Source organism: Rhincodon typus, chromosome 8 (assembly GCF_021869965.1).
Source record: "Rhincodon typus isolate 14 chromosome 8, sRhiTyp1.1, whole genome shotgun sequence".
Taxonomy (NCBI): Eukaryota; Metazoa; Chordata; class Chondrichthyes; order Orectolobiformes; family Rhincodontidae; genus Rhincodon; species Rhincodon typus.
This window is the reverse complement of record NC_063339.1, coordinates 51,900,451-51,925,815: the sequence shown is the minus strand read 5'-3', so window position 1 is coordinate 51,925,815 and position 25,365 is coordinate 51,900,451. Positions and strand designations below refer to the sequence as shown.

The 25,365-nt window shown below is 39.4% G+C and overlaps 1 protein-coding gene across 6 annotated transcripts in view; it reads left to right on the top strand.

Moving 5' to 3' along the window:
• Positions 1-25,365, top strand: part of LOC109913164 (ral GTPase-activating protein subunit alpha-1-like) — a 139,815-nt gene that overhangs the window by 26,010 nt on the left and 88,440 nt on the right. For all 6 annotated transcript variants that reach the window (XR_007262581.1, XR_007262582.1, XR_007262580.1 and 3 more), the window contains exons 10-13: positions 2,198-2,266; positions 2,359-2,493; positions 6,001-6,184; positions 20,555-21,419. Coding sequence is in view for 3 of the 6 variants with exons in the window: in XM_048599704.1 (XP_048455661.1) it covers positions 2,198-2,266; positions 2,359-2,493; positions 6,001-6,184; positions 20,555-21,419 (1,253 nt within the window). In the remaining 3 variants the exon portion in view is untranslated. The remainder of the gene's footprint in view (positions 1-2,197; positions 2,267-2,358; positions 2,494-6,000; positions 6,185-20,554; positions 21,420-25,365) is intronic.

Sequence of the window (25,365 nt, the reverse complement as noted above, 5' to 3'; positions counted from 1 at the left end):
AGCTGCCTGTTCTCCATGGTTTAACTTTGAAGAAAACCAGTTACTTTTCCTGCAGCAGTTGCTGCGAGCTGTGATATTTTGTATTGATAAATCAGAGACATTTTTCAAGGAAATCAGTTGCTGTGTACTTCTTACAAACTTAGAAGTGAAGGATATTATCAATTTGAAAAGAAAAAGATAAAATCCGGCAAGGATTAATCATAAACCAGAGGATTGGGAAACTTCAGTAAAGACTAACATCACAATAATAGAGGGAGAAACTAAGTAGAGGCCACACTATCAAGTAATATAAACGTGTACAAAAGGAGCTTTTTAAGAAAAATATATAAAAAGAGAGAGAGGCCAAAGTGAACATATAGGCCCTTAGAGAACACATTAGCTTAGCATCTGTTATATGGAAAACAACAGTCTATTCTAAATGATGTTATTATAGAGCATTTAGAATTACATAATATAATCAATCAGAGTCAACATGGCTTCATTAAGAGGAAATCATGCCTTACAAATTTGTTACAGTTGTTTGGGGAGGATTTGTAAAGAGGAAAAGCTAGATCCAATACATTTGGATTTCCAAAAGGCATTCTGTAATGTACCACACATAAGGTACTTGATGAGATAAGAGCAGATGGGGTTGGGGGTAGTATATTGACATGGATAGAGGATTGGCTAATTAAAAAGATAGTTTGGATAAAGTAGACATTTTCAGCTTGACAGTATGTAACTAGTGGAGTGCAACAAAGATTAGTGGTGAAGTCACAATTATTTACAATATCTATATTAATGACTTGGTGACGGAAGTGAATGTCCAATTACCAAGTTTAGAATGGCATAAAATTGGTAGGAAAAGCAAATAACGAAAATGATACAGAATTTACAGGGGATAAAAGCAGGTTAAGTGAGTGGGCAGAAACATAGCAGATTGAATATAAGGTGGGAAAAATATGAAGTTATGCACTTTGGCATGAAGAATATAAATGTTGAATGTTATTTAAATGGTGAAAGAGTAGAGAAAGACTGCATCAGATCTCATTTAATGTGCCAAATGGCCTACATCTGCTCCTATCTCAAATGGTTTTATAATTATATCTTCCTTGGATGATCTCCGCATTCCAACATTGTTGCATTATGTGCATTGCATTGAGCATAAAGTGAGGTGACATAGCATTATGTATCTGGGCTACTTATAAGAGAAATTAAAAGTTTCCCCTTTCAAAAATGCAGGAAGAAAAATGTAAAATTAGTGACATTAGGAACATATTTTTTTCCTATTTATTCTTTCACATTTTCAAAACTGGCTAGGCCAGCATTATTTGACCATCCCTAATTCCTACATAACAAGAAGGTGGTGATGAAATACCTTTTTGAACCATTGCACTCCATGTGGTGTGGGCATATCCAAATGTGGTAGGAAGGGAGATTGAGGAATTTCAAAGATATGCTAAATTTTAGTGCTGTAAACAGATTTGTGAAGGTAATTTTCATTCCACGGAAATACATTGGCATAGAAATAGTTGTTGTAAAATAACAAAGTGGCACACTACACAAAATAAAATTGTGTAAAAATTTGAAGGCTGAAGTAAAATTGAAGTGAAGTATTAGCAAAGGAACTTTAAACAGTGTATCTGGTATCTGAACCTACAGTTTACTGGACAAAACATTTCCATAGCATGGGAATCAAATTAAAAACGGACCTCTTTAGAAATCAGTAACGAACTTGCTCCCTTTTCTGAAATTGCTGTTTGATTCACACCCAAACGATATCGAACCCTTTTGAAGCAGACTACCCTGTTTCCACTCCTTTCTATCTTCTGTCATGCTGCCTTTGATTCTCTAGTGTAAGCAATTCCCTATCCTGATTACCCATATGCAATGCCACAGGAGATCAGTTAGTAAATCTATATGTGATTAATGCAACTAATCTTTTGTGTTGCTTCAGTAAATTTACTTTAGAGCAAAATATGAATCACAGTAAAAATCAGAAAGCTCATTGCGGTCACTAACCATCATCAATGTAATTGAATAAACTTATTTTTCTTGATCGCCTTTAAAGAGAGAACTTGTTTAAAAAAATCTTTTGAAACGTGATTATATTCTTTTATTCTTATGCATTTTTTTTCCTTGTTCTGGTAAATTATCCCTTTATGGATTATTAAGATGCCATTTATTATAAGATAAACGTCTTTTTCTTTTTGTTTAGATATTGATGGCAACAATTACTTATCTGTTACCCAGTACAGAAGTATCTCCGCATGAGCAGGATAAAAGGGTATGCACGGGGCAAGATTTATGTGGATAATAAGAAGGATATTTACAAGTTTTGGCTTTTGGTAATATTGTGTTGTGACTTATCCTTCACAGCTAGTGGTATCCCTATTGCTTTGCTTATTGGACTGGTGCATGGTGCTGCCTTTAAAAATACTCCTGCAAGCTGCCCAAGCTGCAGGGCAAGATAAGGATAATGCTGACAAATCCATTCTCAGTTGTATTTACAAGGTATACTTTAATATTATTTGTAATAATGATATATATTTAAGCCTTCACACTAATTATCTTTAGATTTTTGTAAAGTGATGCTGTTAACTCTTGAATTGATGCTTTTAGTAAATTTCTGATACTGCAAAACTGCTTGTTTCAGATCAGCATATATTTCCAACATTCAGTTTTATTTTTCAAATAATGTTCTATATTTAAACATTTATAAAAAGAGAACCAAAGACAAAGCTTTTTGTCCTGTGGTCATCAGAACTGCCATGCAAGAAACCAATCTTGGCAAGTAAGCAACAATTTATATGATATGAAAAGAGAGTAATGTGTTAGACATGGTTGGCATGGAGTTACAGCTGCTACTGTTGATAGTCGATCTCAACCGACAAAACTCAGAGCAAGAAAGTTGATTGTTATAGGTCAGAAAGTTGCATGGATAATGCTGCAGATTCTCTGCCCATCTGCATAACGCTATTCTCAATGAAAAAATGCAATGTATGGGCAAACTCCTTTTACTCACATGGGACATCTGTGTTACTATATGTAGCTTCTATCACATTCGAATGCACTGCACTGCGAGTGCAATTGATGTTAAATTGATATCCCAGTTAATTCTTAGCACAGTCAGGGATATTTAATAAATGCTGTTCAGTAGCAATATTATGTCTACTTTGGACATGGTGTTCTAAGGTTTGCAAGCTTAGGTTGCTTGAGCACAATTAACATGCTTCTCGATGCATATGGTCAAAGGGACGTGTTGTTTGATACAGATAACACAGTGTGGAGCTGGAGGAACACAGCAGGCCAGGCAGCATCAGAGGAGCAGGAAAGTTGATGTTTCGGGTCAGAACCCTTCTTCAGAAATGGGAGAGGGGGTAAAGGAGCTCAGAAATAACTAGAGGGAGGAGGCTAGGGCTGGGGAAGGTAGGTGGAATGGTGAAACGTGAGTGCAGGTAGGCAGTGGTAGGGATTGGTCTGTGAGGTGGGAGGAGCAGATAGGTGGGAGAGAAGATGGACAGGTTGTGTCAGGTCAAGGAGGCTGGGTGAGAGGAAGGTTGGTCATGGGATGGGGCTGAGGGTGGGGAGATTTTGAAATTGGTAAAGTCCACATTGAGACCATTGGGTGGTAGGCTCCCAAGGCGGAATGTAAGGTGTTGCTCCTCCAGTTTGCAAGTGGCGTCATTGTGACACTGGAGGAGGCCCAGAATGGGCATTTCGCCCAGGGAGGGGGAGCGGAAGTTGAAATGGTTCGCGACCAGAAGGTGTTGTCGGAAGGGCTGTAACAGGCATCAGTGGATGTGACAAGATTGGTGGCATCAGTGGGTGAGGTGATGGTGACCACATGGTCAGTGGCCCCAGGCACATTGTGGGGGAGATCCTGAGTAGGGTTGAGGACTTGGGGGGTCGAACCTGCTATACGGTCTACATAACAGTCCATGCACCAGAGTGAAACCCTAGGGCTCACAATTTCAAGATTGTCAGTAAGTGGGCTAGGAATGAGATGAGGAAGAACTTTTTTTCTCAGAGTTGTTTGGAATGCGCTGCCTGGCAGATTGGTGGAGGTGGATTGTGTGGAACTTTCAAAAAAGAGCTGAATATGTATTTGAAAGTGGTGAATTTAGTGGGCTACAGAGATGCGGCTGGAGAATAGGACTATCTGGGTAGCTCATTCACGATCCATGCAGCCACAATAGATCAAATTACCTCCTTCTGTCCTATAAAATTTTACGATTCTATGTATCACATTACTCATTTGTATCGTAGACAAGATGTCTTATTGGTTTTATGGCACAATCCTGTTAGTGATAAAAACTAATTGTGTTTGCTTGAAAGTAGCAATGTGAAATAGGTAGTTTCATCTGTTCAAATTTCTGAGACACCTTCCCCCTTCCAGAGTAATCTGAGAGAGATTGGCACTATTCAGGGCCAAAACTGTTGGCCGTAGGCCTTTTTATGAATTTGTCTAATGTACGGCAAGGTGATTTGAGCCATTATTGGGCAGGACAGTTTTGATCTGCCATATCTCAGTATCAAGTTTACATGATGGGTGGATGATTACAACTGTTTTTCTTGAGGTTGCCAATAACGTAAATCTTGTAACACACAGAACTGGAGAATTTTCCATGGGTATTTTGACCAGTGAATATAGGCTTTCAATAGATAGTACATAGTAAACAACCCATTAGTAGATTTCTCAACTGACACATTGAGCTTGTTGATTGTTCTGTTTCAATAGTAACTTTGAGTGCAGAACAGAGTTTACTCAGCTGTGTAAAGAAATTCCTTGAAATAGAACAATCTAATGAGCTCTCTTTCCTCATGGTGCTCATGTCAGTTTGATGCTGAGTTAAAGCATATCTAAAATAGCTTGCATATTAATAGATATCTTGTTGAGGTCATCCCTCGCGCTATATCACCCAATCTCCAGAAAGGGTGTAAGGCCCCTTGGACCCTGAACAGTGCCCAGTGTACCTCAGCATACCCTGGAAGCCAGAGGCTTCTCAAAAGTTTGACCAGTAAGCAAAGCTAGCCATTTCTCGCAGCTACTTTGAGTGAACACGAGTGGTTTCATGCTCTGACAGGATGCTACAACCAGTCAAAAAGACATCCCAAGGGAGTCCTGTAATATGAGAATCTCCTGTAATATGAGATTCACTGCTAATGTGATGACTGGAATGAAGGCTGTATGTCTCAAAGGCTGGCAGACTATTTCAAACACATCCTTTTGACAATTTACAGGCGCTGTGAGGCAGCAGTGTTAAACAGTGAGCCACCTTGCCGCCCAGTCTTATCAACAATGTTTTCACTTTGAACCTGAATTTTTTTTAATAAAGGAGATTAAAATTTATCAAAATAGATTGGAGAAATGTAATTAATATCCTGGGTCTCATGCTCAGTAATTCATTTTTCTTTAGATTCATGGCACAGTTTCTGAGCAAGGATATGAGAATACAGTGGAAATTACTTTTTTCGAGTTTTCTTTCTAAACTCATAATTTCTATTTGAGTCAGCTGATTTTTGTTCCATAAAATCAGTTTTTAGGAGAATCATGAGGGCAACAACCTCCTTGGAAATTGTATATTAATTGAATTTCTTTTAATTGGAAGTTCTGTCTGATGTATTTGTTCACTTTCATCAGAATAAGTCTTGTATTCTGTTAAAAATCAGTTGATCCAAAGAGGTAGACAAATCACAACATGTAAGAGTACATTCAAATTTGTATTTTTAATAACTGTGGTAACAGTTCCTATCTGTTTGTATATCTGTGTATGATCAAAGAATAAATTATGATTTTTCTACATGCACAACATTTATAGTTATTTAGTACCATCATCCTATTAGTTTTACAATCGCAGAGAGACTCTTTATTTTTCTTTTCTTTTTCAAAGTTGGTTTCTGTAATTTCATAAATTAACCCATGATGATCCATAGGGAGAAAGTTAATTGTTTGGTAACATTAACAGTGATGAATGTTTGTCTTTATTTGTGATGCATCTAAACATTCTTTTTGTACAGGTGCTGCATGGCTGTGTATATGGAGCGCAATACTTCAGTAATCCTAGATACTTCCCTCTGAACTTATCAGATCTTGCCTCTGTTGAATATGATCCATTTTTACATTTGGAAAGCTTGAAAGAACCAGAGCCTTTGCATTCCCCTGATTCTGAGCGATCATCAAAACTTCAAACTGTCACAGAGGGTATGTACCAAGATAACCAAAAACATCTATCAGAAACCTTAAAAATAACAAAGGAGCATCTTGTGTATGGTCGGGTTGCAAAGATCACATGTTCAATCCCACCAAGAAATTCAATTCCTAAATCTAATCATCTATGGGCTAGAATATTACTATTTCCTTTTTTAAAAAAATGCTAGTTCATCTTTTTGAAGTGCTACACCCTAGTCTGATTTGATTTGATTTACTATTGTCACATGTGCCTAAGTACAGTGAAAAGTTTTCTTTTGCATGCAGTACGTGAAGATCATAACGTACAAGGACATACAGATCATAGGGTGCTTAGACAGAGCAAGGCATACAAGACTATGGCTGCACAGGAGATGCACAAAAGAAAGATCAACATTAGATTTGAAATTAGAGACATCCATTCAGCATGTCTAACAACACTGGGGAAGAAGCTGTTCTTGAACCTATTGGTACATGTATTTAAACTTTTGCAACTTCTACCTGACGGAAGAGTTTGGAAGAGAGTATATCCGAGGTGGGAGGGGTCTTTGATGACGTTGGCTGCCTTTCCACAGCAACAGCAAGTGTAGGTGGAGTCCATGGATGGGAGGTTGGCTTGCGTTATGGCCTGGGCTGTGTTTACAACTTTCTGCAGTTTCTTACGGACCTGGCCATAGCAGTTGCCGTACCAAGCTGTGATGTACCCAGGTACATTGCATTCTACGGTGCATCTGTAAAAGTTGGTGAGGATCTTTACAGACATGCCAAATTTCCTAAGCCTCCTGAGGAGTAAGAGGCACTTTTATGCCTTGTTGACCGTCACATCTACGTGGGAGGACCCGGCCAGATTGTTGGTCATTATCACTCTGAGGAACTTGAACGCTCTCTATCCTCTCCACCTCAGTTCAATTGATGTAGATGGGGGCGTGTCCTCCTCTTTCTTTCTGAAGCCAATGACCAGTTCTTTAATTTTGCTGACATCGAAGGAGAGATTGTTATTTTGCACCACAACAGCAAGCATTCTATCTCCTTCCTGTATTCTGACTCATCGTTGTTTGATATCCCGCCTACATCGGTGGTGTCGTCAGTGAGCTTGTAGATGGTGTTCTGATGAAATTTGGCCACACAGTCATGAGTGTATGGGGAGTACAGCTGGAAGCCGAGAACACATCCTTGCAGGGCACCAGTGTTGAGGATTATTGTGGAGGAAGTGCTATTGTCTTTCTTCACTGATTGCAGTCTGTGGATCTGAAAGATGAGGATTCAGTTGCAGAGGGTGGAGCCAAGACCTTGGTCTTGGGGTTTGGTTGGGATTATAGCGTTGAAGGCTAAGCTGTCGTCGATAAGTAGGAGCCTGACGTAGGTATTCTTATTATCCAGATGTTCCAGGGATGACTGTAGAGCTAGGGAAATAGTGTCTGCTGTGGACCTGTTGCACTAGTAGGCAAAGTGCAAGGGATCAAGGCAGGCTGGGAGGCTAGAGTTGATGTGAGCCATGACCAATCTCTCGAAGCACTTCATAATTATGGAGATCACAGCCATCAGGCAGTAATCGTTGAAGCACGTTGCATATGTTTTCTTTGGTACGGGTTGACAGTGGTATTGTTGAAGCAAGTGGAGACTTCAGGTTGTAGCAAGGAGAGGTTGAAGCTGCCAACGAATACTCCCGTCAGCTGGCCCACACAGGATCTGAGTGCATGGCTGGGTACTCAATCTGGGCCAGTTACTTTCCTCAGGTTCACTCTCAAGGAAGCCGATCTGACATGTACAATGGTGACTGCAGGAACAGGCTGTTAGGGCAGGTGACTGTTCCACTGGCATTCTGCTTGAACCGAGCGTAAAAAGCATTGAGCAGATCAGGGAGGGATGTGTTTTGTCTACTATTAATGAATCATAGAATCCGTACAGTGTGGAAGCTGGCCATTCAGCCCACCAAGTCCACACCAATCCTCCGAAGCGCATCCCACCCAGGCCCACCCCCATCCCCGTAACCCTGCATTTCCAATGGCTGATCCACCTAGCCTGCACATTCCTGGATACTATGGGCAATTTAGCATGGCAAATCTACCTAGTTGCCCAAGGGTGGAATCGAACCCAGGTCCCTGGCACTGTAAGGCAGCAGTGCTAACCACTGAGCCACCATGCCACCCAGTCTTATGAACAATGTTTTCACTTTGAACCTGACTTTTGTTTTTAATAAAGGAGATTAAAATTTGTCAAAATAGTTTGGAGAAATGTAATTGATATCCTGGGCCTCATGCTCAATAATTCAATTTTTTTAGATTCATGGCATGGTTTCTAAGCAAGAGTATGAAAATGATCTTGTTTGAATTTTCTTTCTAAACTCGTAATTTTTATTTGAGTCAGCTGATTTTTGTTCCATAAAATCAGTTTTTAGGAGAATCATGAGGGCAACCAACCTCCTTGGAAATTGTATATTAATTGAATTTCATTTAATGTATTTGTTCACTTTCATCAGATTAAGTCTTGTATTCTGTTAAAAATCAGTTGTTTTCCAAAGAGGTAGACAAATCACAACATGCAAGGGTACATTCAAATTTGTATTTTTAATAACTGTGGTAACAGCTCCTGTCTGTTTGTATGTCTGTGTATGATCAAAGAATAAATTATGATTTTTCCCTATAGTGTGGAAGCATGCTATTCAGCCCAGCAAGTCCACACCGTACTCCAAAGAGCATCCCACCCAGACATGCATCTTCCCCTCTGCCACCCTATCCCTGTAACCCTGCATTTCCCGTGGCTAATCCACCTAGCCTGCCCATTCCTGGACAATATGGGCAATTTAGCATACCAATCCAGCTAACTTGCACGTCTGTGGTCCAAGGCAAAATTAGGTTTATTGTTAGTCTGGTGTTTGGTTATGCTGTTACCAGGAGTTTAGATTCTTTGACAGCAAGCATCAGAAATGTGCAATTAAGAACTCTGCACAGATCAGATGAATTTTGGCCATGACTGGGCCATTAAGAAGTCAGTTCCAAATTGACACCTAGTTTCGATCTCTCTGGTCAAGGATCCATTATTCATCTTGGCATACATTTGGGGCTGTTGGCACCTTCACCAGTGTAACAATTTAATGAGTGTCCTTCTGTCATCTGCTCATGTTTTGAATTGTCTAGTCAAAAAGATGGAAGAAGTGACTAGGCAATTACAGGCATGAAATTTACAAATATCATCGTTTATCCTTCTCTAAGTGTCTGGTACAGTTGCCAACTTAGAAATCATGTGATCTGTAGCAACCGTTTTAGTCTGGTCCTGGTGCCTTGTCAAATTAAGCACAGACAGTCAAATCAATACCATCTCTTGAGCAATGTTAAATGCTTCTAGCAACTGCATTTCCTCCTCTTTCACCAGAACCTGGGTGGAATCTTCCTCCTTGGTTAAAGACAGATGCAAATCCATGGTGGAACAACTTGAACAATATGTTCAGGTTTTGTCATCCGATTTCTCAGTAAGGATGTTAGGTTTTTAGAAAGCAGTCAAAAGAATAACCAGGGTGACTCCAAGGCTGTGGAGGATTGTTACAAAAAAAAGCTTAAGCTGTGAACACATTCCCATTGACTGTGGGAGAAGTGCTGTTTAATATTACAAATGACAGGATATCAAGATTGATACAAGTGAAAAGGAATTTCAGAGTTTAGGGTGGATGATGCAAGTACAAAATTCACAAGATAAGAAAGAAGTTACAAGTACAACATTCATGGATTGAGAAAGAGATGAGAAGTCACTGCCACAAGCATGTAAACAGTTGATTTGTGATCATTTGACATCTGCAAAATAATTCTTGCCTGATAGCTGTGCAAGATACTGATTAAGACCTCCAGTTATATTAATACTACCTGATCTTTTTCCCCATGGGTTGTGGAGTAAGTACCCTCTAAAGTAAAGAAATTAACAATTAGCAGCAGGACGTCTGTGGAGTGAAAAATGAAAAGAAAAACTCAAGCAAGCACCAGCACGATAGTTATTCCATTCCAATGTAGTCTCTGAACGGAATAACTGATGTTGCTGATTCCCTGGGTTTATCTTGACCTTTTCTTGCCCCCATTCTTTGTTTTTCAATTTTATTCCTTTCTGATTTTTATTTCCCAGTTAATAAAATTATTCATTCTCAACTTTTTCTAATTTCATCTTATGCTATGATTTTGTTTTCTTACTTGCAGTTTTAGAGCTGACAGCAGGTCAATCAAGATGAATGACATTCCTGAAAGCCCAATAGTCTTCTATTGAAGTTAGAGTCATAGAGATATACAGCAAGGAAACAAACTTTGGTCCAACTCGTCCTTGCCAACCAGATATCCTAAATAATTCTAGCCCCTTTTGCCAGCATTTGGCCCATATCCCTCTAAACCCTTCCTGTTCATTTACCCATCCAGATGTCGTTTAAATGTTGTAATTCTATCAGCCTCCACCTCTTCCCCTGGCAACTCATCCCACATACGCACCACCCTCTGCATGAAAAAGTTGCCCCTTAGGCCCCTTTTAAATCTTTCTGTTCTCATCTTAAACCAATGTCCTGTAGTTTTGGACTTCCATACCCAGGGAAAAGACCTTGTCTGTTCACCCTATCCATGCCACTCATGATTTTATAAACCTGTATAAGTCACCCCTCAGCCTCCAACGCTGCAGGGAAAACAGCCCCAGCCTATTCAGCCTCTCCCTTTGGCTCAAACCCTTCAACCCTGGCAACATCCTTGTAAATCTTTTCTGAATCCTTTCAAGTTTCACAACATCCTTCCTGTAGCAGGGAGACCAGAATTGCACACAGTATTCCAATAGTTATCTAACCAATGTCCTATACAGCTGCAATATGACTTCCCAACTCCTATGGTCAGTGCACTGACCAATAAAGGCAAGCGTACCAAATGTCTTCTTCACTATCCTATCTACCTGTGACTTCACTTTCAAGGAACTATTGATGGAGCCCGGAGAACACCGGCTCCAGTTATCAGATTATACAGAGAGGAAAAGAGTCGATTCTCGTAACCTCACAAATTACTTTATTAATGTGTTAAACAAGATACGTGTTGCTTGTATGTTTTGTTACAAACTAGACCATATATATTTTCCCACAAGCTGAACTAGAACCTGTTTATGCACCCACTAGAGTCCTCTGACACTTCGCAAGTAGTCACAGAATATAAAAGCTAACACCTGATCAGGATAGCTACAGCTGTTAACGAGGCACTGCATTCGATGTCGTCACCACCTCCTTGATGTAGGGTCTGCTTCTGCAATGGTTAGTCTCCGGAGTTTTCGCTGGCTGCATGCTCAAGAGCTGCCTTCTTATCCTTTCTCTTATCTCTCTTGAGCCATGTTGTCTCTTTCCCGTTGGCTCAGGCTAATTCACTTATCGCATGCCTGGACGTTATTGGCCCTGGCCCACAGGCTTAGGTAGCATTACCTTATTGCTCCTTGTCCAAATAAGGCTTTTGTATTACCTCATCTTTCTTACTTTTTGCAAGTGGTTCCAATTGGCTCAGGTCAGCACCTGGACTCGGGTCGTTCTCAGTTCACAAGCTGTTTTTCTTCCTGCGTTTGTCAGCAGTTTTACACTGAGCATTTCCAGCATATCGACGGCTGGTACTCCTCTCCCTCTGCAGCCTGTGGCAGCTGGTACCTCTGTCTCTCAGCAGCCTCCTGGCTAACTGCAAGATCTCTTTGTTCAGCAACACTCCCGGGGACCTTACCATTAAGTGTATAAGTCCTGCCCTGATTTGCCTTTCCAAAATGCAGCACCTCACATTGATCTAAATTAAACTCCATCTGCCACTCCTTGGCCCATTGGTCCATCTGATCAAGATCCCATTGTACTCTGAGGTAACCTTCTTCGCTGGCCACTACACCTCCAATTTTGGTGTCATATGCAAACTTACTAACCATACCTCCTATGTTCACATCCAAATAATTTATATAAATGTCGAAAAGCTGTGGACCCAGCACTAACCCTTGAGTCACACCGCTGGTCACTGGCCTCCAGTCTGAAAAGTGACCCTCCACTACCACCCTCTGTCTGCTACCTTTGAGCCAGTTCTGTATCCAAATAGCTAGTTCTCCCTGTATTCCATGTGTTTGAATCTTGCAAAACTGTCTACCATGAGGAACCTTGTCGAGCGCCTTACTGAAGTCCATATAGATCACATCCACCATCTGTCCTCACCAATCCTCTTTGTTACTTCTCCAAAAAACTCAACCAAGTTTGTGAGACACGATTTCCCACACACAAAGCCATGTTAAGTATCCCTATTCAGACCTTGCCTTTCCAAATACATGTAAATCCTGTCCCTCAGAATTCCCTCCAACAACTTGCTCACCGGTCTATCGTATCCTGGTCTTTCCTTATCACCTTTCTTAAGTAGTGGCACCACACTAGCCAACCTCCAGTCTTCCAGCATCTCACCTGCGGCTATCAATGATACAAATATCTCAGCAAGGCGCTTAGCAATCACTTCCCTAGCTTCCCACAGAGTTCTAGGGTACACATGTTCAGGTACTGGAGATTTATCCACCTTTATGTGTTTTAAGGCGTTCAGCACTACCTCCTCTGAAATATGGGCATTTTTCAAGATATTGCTGTTTATTTCCCTACATTCTCTATCTTCCATATCCTTCTCCACAGTAAACACTGATGCAAAATACTGTTTAGTATCTTCCCCCATCTCCTGCGGTTCCACACATAGGTGGCCTTGCTGATCTTTGAGGGGCCCTGTTCTCTCTCTAGTTGTCGTTTTGTCTTTAATATATTTGTAGAATCCCTTTAGATTCTCCTTAACCCTATTTGCCAAAGCTATCTCATGTCTCCTTTTTGTCCTTCTGTTTTCCCTCTTAAGTATACTCCTATGCCTTTATACTCTTCTCGGGAATCAATTGATTTCTGCTGTCTAAACCTGACATATGCTTCCTTCTTATTCTTGACCAAAACCTCAGTCATCCAGCATTCCCTACACCTACCAGCCTTGCCCTTCACCCTAACAGGAACATACTGTCTCTGGACTCTTGTTATGTCATTTTTTGAATGCTTTCCATTTTCCAGCCCCCCAGTCAACTTTTGAATGCTCTTGCCTAATACCGTCAAAATTGGCCTTCCTCCAATTTAGAGCTTTAACTTTTAGATCTGGTCTATCTTTTTCCATGACTTTTAAAACTAATAGAATTATTGTCACTAGCCCCAAAATGCTCCCCCAATGACACTTCAGTCACCTGCCCTGCCATATTTCCCCAGAGTAGGTCAAGTTTTGCACCTTCTCTAGCAGGTACATCCACATACTGAATCAGAAAATTTTCTTGTACACACTTAACGAATTCCTCTTCATCCAAGCCCTTAACACAATGGCAGTTCCAGTCTATGTTTGGAAAGTTAAAATCCCCTACCATAAGCACCCTATTATTATTATAGATAACTGAGATCTCCTTACAAATTTGTTTCTCAATTTCCCGCTGATTATTTGGGGGTCTATAGTACAATCCCAAGAAGGTGATCGTGCCTTTCTTATTTCTCAGTTCCACTCAAATAACTTCCCTGGACATATTTCAGGGAATATCCTCCCTAAATATAGCCGTGTCATTGGCAATTTAGAGACTCCGATTTGTATATGTAAGTAAATTCTTCTATCATGAACTAAGGTTAAATATATAACCTGTTTAGGTTGCCCTTTAAGATGTGAGATTTCAATAAATGGGTGAATGTTATACCAAGTGACATCTTGTTACTTAATGTCTGTGGTCAAAGTGTGAGACATTCCTACAAAAAGCAGTCAATGCTAGCTTAATTCATTTTAAATCAAGATCAATGAACTTTTCCTACACAAGGGAATAAGGAATAAGACAGGTGTAGAGAGTTAAGGTAAATCACTGTGACACTGGAGGAGGCCCAGGATGGACATGTCACCCAGGGAGTGGGAGGGGAAGTTGAAATGGTTCGCGACCGGAAGGTTTGTTTGAAGTATAAGTAATTTCCTGGTAGTTGTTCCCTTTGATATAATTTATTTCCAGAGATCTACTTCCTTGTTTAGGTGCATCAGCACAGATTTCATTCTGCTTCTAAGAAAAAAAGTGAAAGAGTATCTTTGTCCTTTTAAAACCTGTTTCAACTTGTTTTATATTTTCATGCACCATTCATGATAAATAAACTGCCCAACATTCCATCATTTCTGAAGAAGGGTCACTGTACCTGGAATGTTATCTGTGCTTTCTCTTCACAGACCTGCTGTGTTTCTTCAGCAATTTTTGTTTTTGTTTCAGATTACTAGCCTGCACAGATGTTTATATATCACCCAAAATTCCTATTGTGAAAATTTTACTTTTTAACCCAACATTTGCAATTATTGTTGATTTTACTCCCTTGAAAACTTTATTTGCTACTGAATATATAAATGCGTTAGAAATGTAACCCTGCAGCTGTAGGCAATTTGTACATTTTTATTTTTTCATTACATTGCATCTAACAATACAGTTAAATACAGTAACATTTTTCTTGAAATGTGTCGAAAATGTTCCTGAGAAAAATGTTGGTCAGGAATCTCTAAATAATCAACAGTATAAATTTATATAATAACTTTTATCAAATAATCAGATTATATTGCATCTTAATGTTTTAATGTTCAATTTAACTTTCTATTGTTTTGGCTTGTGTATTGTTGTAGTATTAGAATTAGAACTTTATTGGCACCAGTATAATTTTGAATCCATCTGTATTTATGCTTTTCATATCTACATAACAGGACTTTTTTGAAGAAATGACCCTGATGTCTAGAAGCAAACAAAATATTGAAACAGATGAGTTCAATATCTGTATGATGGGATTTATGTAGTGCTATTCACTATTCATCTTGGCTTTCCTTAAGGGCACCAAAGTAGTGAGAGAGTTAGATAAATGCTGAGCAGTTTTCTGTGTGCTAACAGCAGATGATTTTTCTTGTTTATAGTATCTATGCGATGCTTTTTATTAGAAAAAGGATACTAATCGTCACTGCATTGTCCAAAGCATGTTTCATTCTTTTCAAGCAGATTTGAACCATTGGTGAAGTAGCAAGTTGCTCCAAACGTAGCTGTCCCTAATAAGCTCCACATTGAATTCAGCAATGTCCTGATTTATAAGCCTGCAGATGATTATCTGTATTTACTTTCAAAATATACTTTGAAAAGACTTCTGTAATACCAATTGGTATTCTTATCTTTGAGGTAATCTGTTGAGAATTTTATAAATGTAGCAAAATATCAGTATAAGATTATTTTCATACTCCAAACATATTTCAGTTTTGTGAATTGCCTATAGGCTTTGCCATGTGATTCATTCAATCTGATGTGCCAAAATTGCATCAAAACTTGTTGTGCTTGAAGAATATATTCACATGGTTCATTCTTCCAGAAATATGTGGAAAATACTTTTAAATTATTTTGAGTTTCGGAAGCTTGAAATATGCAACTATGCAGTATCCGCACAGTCTGCATCCCTTACACTGGCTTCCTCCTCCCGCCTCTCTGACTGTCCTGGACAGGCTTGGAAGATTACACCCATGAATTTCACTCCGCATCCTACACATTTCCATGACATAATAAGATGTAGGAGCAGAGTAGGCCATTTGGTGCATTGAGTCTGCTCCACAACTCAATGAGATAATTGCTGATCAGATCATTCTCAACTCCACTTGCCTTATCTCCATAACCCTTGATTCCCTTACTGATTCAAAATCTGCCTATGTCAGCTTTCCATAGGTTGACCACTCTCTGAGAGAAAAAAATTCCTCCTAATCTTTGTTTTAAATGGCTAAGCCCATGCTCTCTACTCCTAGACTTCCCCAAAGGGAAATAATCTCTCCACACCTATCCTGAAATGCCGCCTAAGAATCTTTTCTGTTTGAATCAAGTCTTCTCACATTTTCAGTTCCAACCTTCAGAAGAAAATTCCTCCATTCCGGAATCAATATGGCGAACCTTCGTTAGACTTCTTTCAAAGCCAATATATATTTTTCCTTAATTAAGGGCACTAAATGGTTAATAGTTTTCTAGGTGTGGTCTGACTAGTACCTTGTACAGTTTTAGCAAGGCCACCCTATTTCTATACTCCGTTCTGTTTGAAATAAAGCCCATCTATTTGTTTTCTCCATTACGCACTAACAAGGCAGCCAGTATGCTAACTTTTTGAGATTCATGCATAAGGACCTTATGCTGCAGCTTTCTGAATCTTTCCTATTTAAATAATATTCAGGTGCTCTATTTATCCTGCCAAAGTGCATAAACTCACATTTGCCCGCACAATATTCTATATGCCAAATTTTTTGCCCTTCACTTAACCTGTCTGGCTGATCGAGTTTGCTCCTCCATTAAATTATGCCTGGATGTTTCTCCCTGTGGCTGAAGAAATTCCTCCTCACCACAGTTCCGAAGGGCCACCCTAGTGGAAACATCTTCTCCACATTCACTGTATCCAGGCTTCTCAGTTTCAATCAGATACTCCTCATTCTAAATTCCACTGAGTACGGACCCAGAGTCCTTAACCACTCCTCATATGACAAGGCCTTCATATCCCAAATCATTCTTGAAAATCTCCTTTGGATTCCCTCCTTATATATTTCAAATATGGTCTGACCAGAGGCTTATACAGCCTTAGCAGTACATCTCAGCTCTTGTATTCTGGCCCTATTGAAATGAAGGCTAACATTGCATTTGCCTTCGTAACTGCCAACTGAACCTGCATGCTAACCTTAAGAAAATCCTGAACCAGGACTCACAAGTCCCTTTGTGCTTCAGATTTCTGAAGCCTTTGCTCATTTAGAAAATTGTCTACCCCTCTATTGTTCCTAACAAATGGCATAACCTGACACTTTCCCATACTGTATTCCATCTGCCACTCCCTTGCACACTGTCCTAGCCTGTCCAAGTCCTTCTGCAGCCTCTCCACTTCCTCATCGTGACCTGTCCCTCCACCTACTTTTGTGTCATCTGATAACTTCGCGACAATGCCCTCAGTTCCTTTAGCAAGATGCAATGTATTTAGCAGCCTCCTGTGTGGCACCTTGTCAGAGGCCTTCTGGAATTCCAAATAGATCATGTCCAGTAACTCTCCTTTATCTCACTCACCCATTACCTCTTCAAAGAATTCTGACCGATTGGTCAGGTATAACTTCCCCTTGATGAAGTCATGCTGAATCAGCCTTATTTTATCATGCACTTCCAAGTATTGTGCAATCTAATCTTTAAGAATGGATTCTAAAATCTTATCAATGACTGAGGTCAGGCTAACAAGCCTATAGTTTCCTGTCTTCTGCCTCTTCCCTTCTTCAGGGAACATTAGCCATTTTCTAGTCCTCTAGGACCCTCCCTAACCCCAGTGATTCCTGAAAGATCATCACCAATGCCTCTGCTATCTCCTCACCTATTTCCTTCAGAGCCCTGGGGTGTAATCCACTGGTCCGGGTGATTTATCCACCTTCAGACCTTTCAACTTCCCTAGCACCCTCTCCATAGTGATGGTCACTACACTCACTGCTGTCCACTGACTCTCCTGAAGTCCTGATTTGCTATTGGTTTGTTCCACTGAGAAAACTAATGCAAATTACCCATTCAGTTCCTTTTTTCTTTCTTTCTTTGTTCCCCGTTACTTCTTCTCCAGCCTCTCTTTCCAGTAGTCCAATGTCCTCTCTTACCTCTATCTTACCTTTTAGATATCTTAAGAAAAAATGCTTGCAATCTTTTACATTACTAGATAGCTTGCATTCTCATTTCATCTTCTCCCACCTTATTGCTTTATTAATTACTCTCTGCTGGTTTTTAAAAGGCTTCCCAGTAATCTTCACTGCACCCTTTTTGCTTTTTTTTTGTTTTTGTGCTTGACCCAACTTCCCTTTTCAACCATGGTTGCGTCATCATTCCCGTAGTATGTTTCTTCTTCCTTGAAATTAATTTTTCCTGTGCTTCTCAAATTGCTCCCAGAAACTCCTGCCATTGCTACTCCACCATCTTCCCTGCTAGGCTCCCTTTCCAATCATCTCTGGCTAGCTCCTCCCCCACGTCTTTGTAGTCTCCTTTACTCAGTGCAATGCCATTACATCTTTAACTTCTTCCATAATTTTTCGCACACTCAATGTAGCAAGGGGTTTTAGCCCTAATGGTCTGAGCAGGATTAAAATAGGGTTTGAATATAAGTACTGTGATTCTCTTGTAATTATTTATTTGCGTATCTGAAGGAAAGTCTAAAATTTAACATTATCCAGTGATTCCTTATTGGCAGCCAGTATGTATTTGAATATATTTGATTTTTATTTTAGAATTTTGTTTTGTTCTGTAAAAATTGAACCAGTCAGTCAACTGAGAGATTTGGCAAAAGCTTTATTTGATAAAGTTAACTGCTTTTTGTTATTTACTTTGAGTAAAAAGCAAAGAACAACTTTGGTATCTGCCATTTCTACTTTGAGACCAGACTTCCTCTTGATGAATATCTTCAGACATATCTTGCTTCCTATGCAATTATACAGTTGTATCCAGGCAATCTTCACAAATGCATCATTTTTCCTGTTGCATGAAGTTTTAAACTATTTTCTGTTTGTCAAATGTGATAGAGTTGTTTAACTTTTAGTGGCTCCTAGTATCTGTTGCATATTTGTACAAAATCTGTGCAGAATATCAGACCTGTTAAAGATTGATCAAGATTTCCCATTCGATGGGTAGTGGAAATACGATGATCTTTTGGACCGAGTCGTCAGCTGATCTATCGCTTGCAAATCCAAAAACTGATGCTGTAGAATTACAAAGATAATACAATACTGAAACAAATCGTTCACCAAACTGTTTTGTGGTGTTGTTTATTCTCCAAATTTATATGCCCACTATGTTCCCATTTCTAATTATTGTCCCCTCTTCCTTCAAGCATCTATCCAGCCTGTTCTTAAATGTTGATCTAGTCTGTGCCTTAGTCACTAAATTGTTACACAGCCTTGTCATCAGTGATATCGGTAGTCACTCACTAACGAGTATGTTGTCCCCTTAGAAAATTTTGTTTCAGTGGTCATGCGTTCTCTGAGTCCTTGCATGGCTGATGAGCCCTGAGCCCAGAGCCACATCTCTGACCACACATTTGGCAGGTGTTTCCAGAAGGGGAATTGATCCTTAGCATCATTTGCTGGTATTCCTTACTCAGGTTCCTTTTCCGTACTTCCTCTTGCTGACAGGTCTTCTCAAAGAACTGTGTCCCTTCATACAAGAGGTTCCTCCAAGTCAGTCTCTTCTGAAGGTCTGTCACGTGTTGACATCTAGGATGCATTTCTTGATTAAAGCCTTCAGGGAGCCTTTGCAATACTTCCTTTACCTACCTGTCATTTAAGTATCTTTCTTAAGCTGGGTAAAGGTGATTTGCTCTTGCCGTCAGATGTCAGGCGTCTTAATCATGTGGCCAGGCCAGCGGAGTTGGTTTCAGATGATCTTAGATTCAAATTTTTACCGTATGTGGGTTGGTAAGTCGTCCATTTAAGCCTACCACTTCAGAACGGTGGATGAAAAAATACATCATAGAACAGCCACTAGGATAACTATACGTTATAAGCAGTTTGTGTTGCAGAGAAGTAAGAATAGCTAAAGCTTCAAAAGCAGGGATTTGTCGTATTCTGTTTGCCCTATTTTAATGTGGAGGCACTAAGCCAGGAATTAGTTCACTGATGAGGTTTGGAAGCAGCTAAAATTATTCCTTTTTTAAAAGTCATTTCATGTCAGTGAAATTAGGTTTTTGAGCGCTAGGCGAATTAAATATTTTTCACCGATCACCCAATATTGGCATTGCTACTTAGAATAAAATAGAATTAGCTTCATTGTTACATGTACTCAAATGAATACAGTGAAAAGTCTATAAGTCACCGCTTATGGCGCCATCTTAGGTACAAAGCTCCGTCGGTACAGCTAACTGCTAGTATGTAATGAATCAGATTTGAAGTACAGTATATCTTTCTGTACTTTGTACAGTTTTGTTTTTCATAGAGGTCTGAACGCTGTTTGCTTGTTAGTTTTTCAACGTAGCCTTTTGTCTGCTGCATTGGAACCTGGGTGTGTAGAAAACAAAATCTTCTAACTTCCATGTAGACCAGAAGTTAAATATTTCTTGGAAAAAAGTGAATAGTGTTCATGTATATAAATTTAGATTGATTAAATATGTGCAACCATGGTGATCTGAATTTTGTCAATATTAGTCAAAAGTAATCCAGTAAGATTGCTCTACGACCACGCTTCTAACTTCAGTTATCCTATGGAAAGTCTCTTTGAAGTTGGTCAAATTGAGCTAAATTTGACGATTTACAATACTTTACATTTTCAACTGAAGTTAGAATTTGCAATCGAACCCCAGAAATTTCTTACAACATCTCCCCTTTATGTATTTTACAGTGAGGAGTCGTATTCAGCAAGGTTTGATCTCAATTGCTGCCCGGACTGTGATAATTCATTTGGTAAACCACGTTGGCCATTATCCATTGAGTGGTGGCCCAGCAATGCTGACCAGCTTAATAAGTGAAAACCATGACAATCCCTTTACTGACTGCACTGAGCTTTCCCCTGAACTTTTTGAAAACCCTAATCTCCAGTTTTTTGTGCTGAACAGTTCAACACTTATTTCATACCTGGAAATCCCTGTTGAGGACAATATCCCAGGAGGAGGGATGTCGGCTGGACTCTCAACAGCTACCTCAAACGTTAGAGTTGTGGTACGTGATATATCTGGTAAGTACTCCTGGGATTCTGCAATTCTATATGGACCACCTCACTTCTGTCAACAAAAGCAAATTACTTCCAAGGTCAGCAATCTTTGCAGAGAAGAACAGATGGCTGAACCTCTCTCCAATGAAACAGAAACCGATGATGTAGATTTAAGGGACTATTTGGTACCTCAAACAAAAAGAAGGTGCGGGGAAATTGTGCCATCTTGGGATGTAATCCGTGATGATGAAGATGCCTTGGATGAGATGTTGCAGTACCTTGGTTCCACCAGTCCAGAATGTCTCCAGAGAGCTGGTGTGCAACTTAATATCCCTGCTGCCGCTCCTGTTTGTTTTTCAGAGAAACAGGAAAATGATGTAATCAATGCAATTCTAAAACAGTACACAGAAGAGAAGGAATTTGTAGAGAATCATGGCAATGACCAGAATATGAAAGCAATGGAGCAGGAGGAGCCATGCCCACAAGAGCCTCAGTCTGTGTTTTACTATTGCAGGATGCTGCTGAATATTCTTGGCATGAATTCATGGGATAATAGGTAAGATGTTTAAAAAATATGATTTATGACATGTATGCTTTAGAAAATAATTCTACGTTTAATTAAAAGATCTGTCCACTTGTTCTAATCTTTAGTTATAAAAGATGTGCCCATCCCTGCACACTTGTTAGTAGCTTACTATAACTCATGTTAAAATTGAATATTATGTATTCATATCAAATTTTGCAACAGAAGTAAATTTCTTTTTGTTTTATTTCAATCATCTTCAAAAACAACTGCACAGAAAATTCTGTTTCTGAGGAAATCATATGTTAGATCAAAATGTTATGTTTTAAATATAGTAGGTCAGCTAATGTAGGATCAACTACTATTCTATTGGCCCAAATTCTGTTCCTTTAAGTCATGCCTTGTTGTGGTGTTGAAACAGGCTCTCAGTCTAAGCCCAAGGTAGGTTAAATGAAAAGGTACTTTTCTTTTTGTAAAATGCATTCTCATCCAAATCGCTTTGGTTGCATTCTTTTTACAGCACACAACAACTAAGCTTTACAATGAATACTAAAACAGTGCTGTCCTTTTTAGAACATGGATATATTAAAACCAAGAAAATTTAGCTCAAGTTAGTTATCTGCATGTTAGCTGTTTGTCAGCTGGTCTCTGTAGACATTTTAGGAAAACCATCAAGCGAGTGAAAACAGCACAACCAAATAGAAATCGATCTTATTGGTTCACCTCTTTATAGCAATTCTTCTGGATCTTATCTGTACAATCGCGAACCATTTACTGAATTCTTTCTACAACTGGTTGGGACTACCATCACATGAGAATGTTCTGACAAGTTTAAGCTGCCTCAGTTCCTAAAATGGATTGAGCACCTTGGACTCCCCCAGAAATTAGGATGTCTTTATAATACTTGAGCCGAACAGTCAACAATCATCCTACAAGTTCTGTCATCTATAAAGAGAACTGTCCAACGTAATATTTAACTTGAATCCTTCTAATAGTAACTCCAGACATGCAGATTGGTTCTGACTTGTGACGATCCAGTAAGAAAAGGATAGCATACACCAATTCTACTGAATAGAATTTGTACACATACGTTATGTAATTATAAGCAGTCTCACACAGAAACACAGTCCACAATCATCTCAATTTAAAATCCTCATATTTGAAATTTAATTTCAATTCCCTCATGACTTCACCCCTCCCTATCCCTCTAAGCACCTCCAGCTCTGCAAGTCTTTCGAGGTCACCGCATTCCCCAATTTTAAATGCTCACTATTGACAATCATGCTGTTGAGGCCCTTGTATCTAGAATTACTTTCCTTAAACATCTGCATCTCTCACCTTTTTAAGATGCTCCTTAAACATTTTAAGTCGGCTTCTAATTACTGTAATTATTTAATTGCCTCCCCAAATAGCTTGCTATATGCCTCTGTCTAACTTTATCTGACAGCTGTCTTGTGAACGAGCTTGGATATTTTATTACATTAAAATTGTGATGTAAATGTAATTTGTTGTTGTATGCAGAAACCTTCCTATTGCTTTTTCCACTTGTTGGACAAGTCAAAATATTTGTCTGAAGAGATTTAATTCCTTTCATAGAGCAATCACTGCTTAGTATATCTGTCATTCAAAAGTACTATTTTAATGAGCTGGAAGCATGTCATTCTTTTCTGATGTCTTGCAGTGCGTAACTGCATCTTGAGCAAGTATAGAATGATTATTGGCATAAGGCATGATTGTTTGGAAGCAAAGCAAAGCTGAGAGTTGGCTATGTCTTCAAAAGAACGTGAAATACCAAATACCAGCGTGAAATTTCCAAATGTTAGGATGCAGATTTCTGCATCCTTCCTAACATTTGGAAATACCCACGTGACAGGATTACTGTAGGCATATCTTGCCAGCCATCAAGCCAGAACAAGTGAATCTGCAAATACTCTTCATCATGTAATTAACCCTCTCAAAATTCTTGCATCTTCTTTGCTGTGGCTGGCAAATAGCGAGTGGTTAAGGCCAAGAAGGCCTTGATCTCTCAAATAAATTTTGCATCTGCTTCCCTGATCTTCCCTGAAGGGTATTCTTCATTGGGTATCAGCAGTTGTCTAGCATTTCCGGTACCATGTATTCCATAAATGTGTCATACTGTATCAGCAACAATTGCAATCTCTGAATTGTGGACAGCATCAAACTCCTTTGTGTTCAATCCATTCACTAAGTCTGTATCAATCTTAATCGGTAGGTCAGTTGGTCGGAGAATTTCTCATGCAGCTCAGTGACTGCTAGCGTTTCTTTTGCAAAAACAGCATATCTTAATTCTATATCAGTTCTTGAAGTATATTAGATTGGCTGTCTGATTCAATCATAATGAATCTGGAATAAGAATGCTCTCAGACCAACAGGTGATGTACCAACAGCTTCTTTAGTGGGAAGTTTAGGGTCATAGTATGTGAGGACCTCAGACAAAATCAGCATGTCTTTGATTCAGTCAAATACATGCCATTAATACTAAGTTCAAAACAATGTCTGATCTTGTTTCAGATGTTGTTTTAAAGGTTCACTTGCTTGAGCTAAAGTGAGGTAAGAATTTTCAGATGAGTGTTCTGACGAAGGGTCACTCTGCTCAAAATGTTTAACTCTGTTTTCTCTTCACAGATGCTGCCACATCTGCTGAGTTTTTCCATCAGTTTCTGTTTTAGTTCATTTCAGATCTCCAACATCTGTTTTTTTGATTTATTTAAGAATTTTGTGATCTGCTGCACTGTTCCTATAAACTCCATAAACCATGCAAATCCATGATCTTCCTGGGTGGCAGAAATTTCTGGTCTTTCCTGTCTTCTGCAGATCTGCTGTGATGCCCTGCTTCCTGTGCACTGTAACCTAAAACTTCTACTGTAGGCTTTGAGAATTCACACTTGTCATCAAATGTCAACCCAGCATCCTGTAATTTTCTCCATACTCTCAGCATTCAGTGCTTTAGTGGATTCATAAGTGATAGTTTCATTGATTATGCCTCCCATAAGTTTTTACTATGTTTAGTATAATCTGTTGGACAATATCAGATGTGTTGTGATTCCAAAAGGCAGGCTGTCAAAACATAACGTCAAGATGGTATAATAATGGGGTGAACAGTAAATTCCTCCTGCAAAGTAAGTTGCCAAAACGTGTTGTTTGCCTCTGGTTTGGTGAAGATTTTGCTATTTGAAACTTTAGCTAAGCTCTTGGCTATCGATGCCATTGAATGTATTATCATTGTACTTACTTTGTCTAAAGGCTTTCTCCCCATCTGTTCCCACTGCAATGAACGGTTCTGTGATTATCAAGATCCACAGTGAGCCACTGGACAATGTGGATCAATTTCCATACTTTGGATCCTTCTTAGAGCAAGGACTGATATCGACAATGAAATTCAACATCACCTTCACTGTATCAGCGCAGCCTTTGGCTGTCTGAATGTTTGATGTCCAAGACCTTAAACCCAAGACCAAGCTCATGGTCTGCAGGGCAGCAGTGTTACCAGATCTCCATTATCCATCAGATATGATCAATGTACAGCAGTTATCCAAACACCTTGAAAGTTATCACTAATAATGCCTACACAAAATTCTGCAAGTCCACTGATGGAATAAGTGCTTTAGTATCTTCTCTCAGGTCAATGTATCGAACTCTGAGGCAGTGGTTACTGTCAGTTACCTGCATTGGGCAAATCAAATCCTGCATATGCCTGACGGAAGACTTCCAAAACAAGCTTTATACTCTGAACTTCATTATGGCAAGCAAGCAATTACCAGGAGGGCAGAAGAAATGCTTCAAGAATATCTTCAAAGCCTCCCTGGAAAAACACAGTATCCTCACCAACTTATGGGACAATTTAGTCTAAGATTTCCCAAACTGGAGAAGAAGCACCTTCATTTCTAGCGTCTCCAACAGGCCCAGGTGAAGAGCAAACACAAACAGCAGAAGCATGTAATAACCCAAAGATCACATC